The sequence below is a fragment of the Osmerus eperlanus genome, unplaced genomic scaffold (genome assembly GCF_963692335.1).
Source record: "Osmerus eperlanus unplaced genomic scaffold, fOsmEpe2.1 SCAFFOLD_478, whole genome shotgun sequence".
NCBI lineage: Eukaryota > Metazoa > Chordata > Actinopteri > Osmeriformes > Osmeridae > Osmerus > Osmerus eperlanus.
Genome location: NW_026911171.1, coordinates 14,740 through 21,663, shown reverse-complemented (window position 1 = coordinate 21,663; position 6,924 = coordinate 14,740). Strand labels below are relative to the sequence as shown.

The 6,924-nt window shown below is 45.7% G+C and overlaps 1 protein-coding gene across 1 annotated transcript; it reads right to left on the bottom strand.

Annotated features, from left to right (window-relative positions):
* Window positions 1-2,284: 2,284 nt before the first annotated feature.
* Window positions 2,285-5,468, bottom strand: LOC134015735 (neurexin-3-like; the record flags this gene model as incomplete). Its single annotated transcript, XM_062455280.1, has 2 exons — window positions 2,285-2,446; window positions 5,167-5,468. Coding segments are annotated over 2 exons (464 nt in total), but the record flags the coding sequence as incomplete, so codon positions are not given.
* Between the last annotated feature and the right edge of the window lie 1,456 nt (window positions 5,469-6,924).

Sequence of the window (6,924 nt, the reverse complement as noted above, 5' to 3'; positions counted from 1 at the left end):
TAGTCTTGGGTTTCAGCAGAACGTCTAATCACAAATCCTCACAGCCTCATCTCAGCCCCAGCTAAATGATCGCTTAAAACTAGAGATGGTACAAAAGTACTTCAAATTCTCCCTCCAAACCGTACAAAATTGCAGATACTTGCAAAGGTCATTTTAAAATGATATTATAATAATACATTCGGAGGGAACAGCTGGTTTCTTAAATATTCCAAATCACTGAGTGCGCCGGGTGTCTGGAGAAACGGCAGAAAAGGAGGGTGTAGTTCACGTCAGAGCGGCTCAGGACAATGGGAGACCTGGGGGCTCGTACCTGGTGCCATGGTAACAAAGCATTTATCCATAATGTCTTTTGATGGCAGAGACAAGAGCACTAGCGGGCAAATTAGTGTTAATGGCAGAGTGTGTGAGTGTGGTAGGGGTTGTGTGTGTGAGAGAGAGAGAGAGAGAGAGAGAGAGAGAGAGAGAGAGAGAGAGAGAGAGAGAGAGAGAGAGAGAGAGAGAGAGAGAGAGAGAGAGAGATTTCCCCTCCATATACCAGAGGCGTGAGATGAGAGGAGCTTACAATAGGCATATGTGATGGGTGTGCACGGACGCTTTTTTGGGGGTTTGCGCTTCCCTGCTTGTGTGACGTTGTGTCCGTTACCGTCGATATCCATCTGCGTCGTGTGCCCGGGCGTGCACGTGTGTTTGTGTCGATTTGTGTACAGTGTTCGTGAACGAGTATGTGTGTGCATTCATGAGTAGGGCAAGTGTCAGTGTATCTACGCCCGTGTGTGTGTGTGTGCTTGTGTGTACAGCGTGTTTTTGGGGAGCTGAAAGGACCAGTCATGGAGTGATAATTTGGCGAGGGCCAGAAAGAGAAGAGGCAGGTCTGCCCAGCATGGCACAGAGCAGGAAGTAGGGCAAGGGGGGATTATATGACTGCTGCACACCTCCCCTGGGCCAAATGACGCTCTGAGGGATTGGAGGTGGTACTGTGTGTGTGTTTTATGTGTGTGTGTTTTATGTGTGTGTGTGTGTGTGTGTGAGTGTGTGTGTTTTATGTGCGTGTGAGTGAGTGTGTGTTTTATGTGTGAGTGAATGAGTGTGTTATGAGGCGTGTTTTATATATGTGAGTGTGTGTGTGATGTGTGGATGTGTGTGTGGGAACCTGCGTGGGCATATGGGCGTGTGTGGGGTGCGTGTCAGTACGTGTGTCTGCGTCGCTGGAAAGCATGGTGAGAGTGTGCCAGGACCATGCTGCCACACTGCAGCAACCTGGCTTCAGCCAAGCGCTAAGAAATGACATCACCAGCTTCAGGGAAACTGGGTGTATTTCAGTGTGTGTACGTGTGCGTGTGTGTGTGTGTGTGTGTGCGCATGTGGCTCTGAAAGGCCATTCTTTCGCTGACAAAATTGGTTTCATCAAAACAAATCACAGCACTGCCATATTGGAACAAGGAGATGAAACAAACAAAAGCAAAGCCCCAAAACATCCATTTTACATAGTTGCACAGAGAAAAGAGGTAATAATAGTGTGTGTATGTGTGTGTGTGTTTTCTCCAGTCTCCCTGGGTAGTTTAACATACTATTTGCACAAAAGGCAATTCCATTCCCTGACTTCACCTGAACCTGCTAGACATCTAGGCCATGGCAGATGTGAAGAGATCCAGGCAAAATCAAATCATTTACAGTACACACAATTGAAAAAACAAAATTAAATATGCCTGAAACCAGCTCATGTTGGATGAAAATGTAGAACCGTGATGAATTTCATTAGGTCGCTGCCAATGGTCTCCTAGGCTGATGCAGAAGTCTCTTCTCTCTTCCTCCAACTGCATTTCTTTAATTCACATCTGACTGAATTAGACCCTGAGAGCGTCAATACTGTCTCTTCTATCTACAGGAATGAAAACAGATAGAGAGCTGCCTTGCTATTTGCTGTGCCCTAAAAGAATTCCACCAAATAATAATTACATTTCATCACTGACACAACTAAAACCTTCGGTGTGATCGAGATTCTCTTGACTGGTGGTTGAGAACCTTTTGTGTCTCACTAAAGAGCTAAATGGTGGTTGGTCCAAAATGACTGTGACAACATATCCCTGCTTGAAAAAAAACTCCAGTTTACGTGGGTGAACCTAAATGTCACCCGCACAGACAACAAGCAAGATAAGCAACACGCTTATGTTCCTCAATGTTCATGATTAAAAACATTGGGGGGAAAAACCACAATCAATGATGTTCCCGCCGAATGAAAACGCATTGAGATGTACACGTCCACTTTGAAAACAGTCCTTCTCACCTCTTTAAGGCAGCCCATGAAGTTGTTGCTGACGGGCGATCCAGGGAGGTCGGCCGTGCTGGGGCTGCCCCCCACGTAGAAGAAGTCATCAGAGCCCAGCATGGTGTAGTCCTCCTGGGTGTAGCCCGTGGTGGTCAGGATCCCGTCCACGGAGATGGTCACCTGAAATCAAGAGGAGGGCCCAAGGTGGAGGGAGTCAATGTACCGTCCAGATCTCTTGGAGGTCTGGCGGATGAGGAGGAAGGGTTTTGTCCTGAGTGAGGCGGGGTTTTGGTCACCACATTGCTTTGCTGTGTGGTCTTTTAGGAATGTGCTCTGCTCAGACCCCGTGTCTTTTCCTCGAAATCGAACAGCTTTCACATTTTTCTGTCGTGTTACGTCACTCATGAATTTAGACAGGAGAGGTAAAGAAAATAGGTCACTGGTATTTTCTTTATCTTCTATGCAGGTTTTGTGTGAATATTTAGGTTTGTAGGGTTAGTAGAATGTGAACACTAAATGCAATTTCATTGTGATTGTTTCAGTGTTAGTTTACCCATTTTTTGGGGTTCTGACATTGACAACATACAAAAAATGGGTGTTTAGTACTGTGGTTGAGCTGGCAATGAGGTAGCATGTTTTAGAAATGCTATTATTCTACAATTACAAGAAGTAAGGGGGGTGTAAACACAAAGGGAACTACCCTCTATGTCAGCTGAATGGAACATGCCAATGGCCAGGCAATGCACACTTAGACCAAACCAAAGCTATGAATGGGCGAAGTTCAAGGAAGGGAACTGGATTATAATTTCAAACCACATGAAAACACACACATAGCAGAGAGGTAGGTGTTAGTGACAAAGGTTGGTTGAAATAGATAAATGATGTAGTGGGAAGAGATGGAAGGTAATTTTAGGCATGCCATGCACAAAGTCTACTGGAAACAACTGCCAGAGCTCCCAGGTAGATTTATGTTTATCCTTTTATTTTACACTTGGTGGTAAGCTGCTGGCAGTTTAGTCAACAGTGAACACCCAAAAAAACAAAACAAGAAAAAACGAATGCAGAGGAATTTGTAACACAGTGAGCCCTGAAAAGTTTTACAAGTCTTTCTGAAGTAATAGAGGGGAAAGCCGAAAAAACGGATCTGTCGTGAGACAAAGGAGGATGGGTGGTCAAAGGAAGATGAAAAAGCCAAGAAATACCAACCCGTTTCCTAATTTTCAAAGAAGGGTGTCTAGAAATCAGTCAACAAAAAAGGAAGGGGGTAGGAACCACACGGCAAACCCAAAAAAAGGATAATAAAATGGTATCTACCAGACAATGTAGTTTGTTTACCATAGCGTGTCCAATGCCTGATTGCTTTGCGGAAAAGGGCGTGTGTGAGGGGGTCGGGGTTGGGAGGGGAGAAAAGAAATTCAAAAATGACAATTGAGGTTGTTAATAAAAATGAAAAACAAATGAAATGTTAAAGGGTTAGTACATCTATAGACAGTTAGTTAAAGAATGATTCATTCAATGATGGTGATGTGTTGTAGCTTCTTGCTTTTCATCGCAGAGAAAAAAGACAGACAAAGAGCGATGAGAGAGAAAGAGAGAGTGGATGAAGAGAGCAAGAGAAAAGAGATAGTGCTTTGACCTATTCAACTGACAGACGTGTGAGTCAACTGGTAGATTCAGAAATGTCCATAGTTAGAGGAATAAAACAAACCTACTGTTACACCATCCCCAATTCACAAAATGGCAGCCTTTTTTCTTTCTTCATGGATCAACTGCTGTATTCTATGATTAAAATGTTAAAATGTCAGAAAAGCTGACAATTGTGTTTAGATATACAATTTTTTTTTCGAAATGTTAGTTAAAATCCCTACTAATAGTAGCCTAACTCATATATACTTCTACCTCTTCGACCGCCAAGATTCACAAAGAAGTAGAGGTTTCACCCAATCTCAACCTTTCTTTTTCTCCTTTTTTCAGTTTCTTCTTTTCAACAATGAACCCATAAACTGTCCTTTTTCAATCAGGAGGCAGTGGTGGATGGAGAAAGAGTGCCTATTAGCATATTTCAAAATGCAGGGCCGGTGAGAGATTTTACAGCTGAACAGAGTTCAGTCTCGGGTAAACACCAGCCGTCGTGGCTGACTGGAGAATTTTGCCCCGGCTCGCACGATAAGACGTCCTACTTCTGAGAGAGAGAGAGAGAGAGAGAGAGAGAGAGAGAGAGAGAGAGAGAGAGAGAGAGAGAGAGAGAGAGAGAGAGAGATAGAGAGAGAGAGAGAGAGAGAGAGAGAGAGAGAGAGACGGGAGGGAGGGAGGGAGGGAGGGAACGAGAGAGACGGGGTGAAGGGAAGGGGTGCAGAGGAGTGGAGTGTGAGGTAGACAGCCTTCTGAAACCATCAAACGCGTGATGGCTTCTTGACAGAGTGAGGAGCAGCTCGTGGAGGGGAGGCGTTGAGGTCGGACAGACGGAAGGAAGGAAACCACGCCGGAAATTGGTGCCCTCCAAGTTCAGAACACTAAAGGGTTTTGGTAAATGTGTCAAGGTGGCGTTCCAAAGTATGGTGTAACTCAGTGGCTCTAGAATATTTGTCTAGAAATCAAGAGGTTACATGATCAACACCCTACCCTGTTGCTTTGGGTAAAAGCTTATGCTAACTCAATCAGTTATTCATATCACGTTGTATTAAAAGCTACCCAACAAAAAACAACATTGTCTAAAGACCCAAATAGCATCTTAAGAAGTAAACAAATCAAATGTATATGTAACCTGACAGTAATAGAAAAAGTATGGTATTGGAAAATGTAATCCTCTTTTCCAGTACTTCCATAAATCTCTCATTCTCAAGCGTTTTGACGCTTGCCAGAGACTGGTACTCCAACACTCTCACCTTTCCAGATCTTACCTGCCTCAGGTTCCGTGTGACTTTGACGTCGTGCCACGAGTTGTCATTGAACTTCCCGTTGACGGGCTCCACGATGGCCTCGAAGGCGCCCGAGCCCAGGTTGATGACCAGCGACACGGCCCCGTCCTTCAGCGCCAGGTTGACGTAATCGGCCGACTTCCCCGTGTGCAGGATAAGGCCGTTGCGCTGCCACGTCTTGAAGGACAGCGTGATCTCGTCGCTGCTGCTCTGGATGGGGTTCTGCGACAGGTCGTAGCAGAAGTACTCCGAGCCCCGGAATGTAGCCACGTTCTCTTCCCTGGCTGTGGGTGGATCAGAGAGAGAGAGAGAGAGACAGAGAGAGAGAGAGAGAGAGAGAGAGAGAGAGAGAGAGAGAGAGAGAGAGAGAGAGAGAGAGAGAGAGAGAGAGAGAGAGAGAGGTTAGGAAGGAGGAAAGCGGGAAGACCTGCAAGCGCCGATCCCAAGGAAAACAGAGAGAGCGAGGAATTCTGGTTGGTCTAATAGGTGGAGATAAGGAGACACGTGTTGGGAATACCAGGCGGAGAAAGGGGTTGAAGGTGCTACCGCCATTAAACGCAGACGCGTCGGAGGGAGACCGCCTATTCACTACCACCATCATCAGACAGACACCTCATCATTTCCTGTGGGGTCACTTCCTCCCGTGTAATGGAGGTTCGGTGACGCATCCCTGTGTACTCTGATCTCAAAGAGTGCAGGCCGAGATAGACAATGAAGAGGGCGAAGGAACGAGAGAAAGAAAACAGAGTCAGGAGGGAAAACAGAGAGCCAAAGAAGAAACGAGGCACCGAGGACATAAAAGCCTGGCGGATGACATTTAACCTTTGGTGGTAAGGAATGAGGCTGGGAAGGAGAGAGCGAAAGGGTAAATAAAGGAGAGAGTGCGTGACAGAGAGAGAGAGAGAGAGAGAGAGAGAGAGAGAGAGAGAGAGAGAGAGAGAGACGGAGATGGTTGGAAGGGCAGGCACAGCCAGAGAGATAGAGGAGCCGAGACAGAGAAAGAGCGAGAAGAAAGGCGGCGGCGCAGGGAGAAAGAGAGAAAGAGTGTGCCGCCTGGAGTACTTATCCATGCGATCATCTTCAATTAGTTCCCTGTCTCTTAAGTGGAGTGATGCTGGAGACTGTGGATTTAGCCGGCCAGACCATGCCTGAATCTGTCAGCACCTAATGCTTGCAGGCTCTGGGCTAGAGATGTGTTCTGCATACGCATTAGGGTCTTCAATGGCCACAAAATGGCCGCCGCTTTCATCCTCTGAATGGCGCGTCTTCAGGCATCATTTCCTCAAAAAGACCTCATCCCACGCTCCCTTTATTTTGCACATCTTCATATTCATGTATGCAAAGACATAAATACAGTACTGTACTTGTCTCTCCACATGGACGACTAGAAATCCGTAGAGCTATCATGTTACATCTGTATACGTTTGGAAAGGGAAGATTGGACATTGGTTTGAATTCATATGAAGTGTCGAAGATTGAGATCACTGTTGTATTATAGAGAACAACCCTCATCCTAGCTAGTCAGTCATCTCATTAACGGTGTGTCAGATAAGAACACACTTTGTCTCAGCCAATGAGATGTTGCATTTAGAGGATGGTGCACTGTCCTAGCCATAAGAAGATATTGTGTCTAGCGAGCCAGGAGCAACTTAAACTCTTAAGGGACAAAGAGCTCTGTCCTAAAATAGATCTGAACATCTTACATTTACATTTAATCATCTAGCAGACGCTCTTATCCAG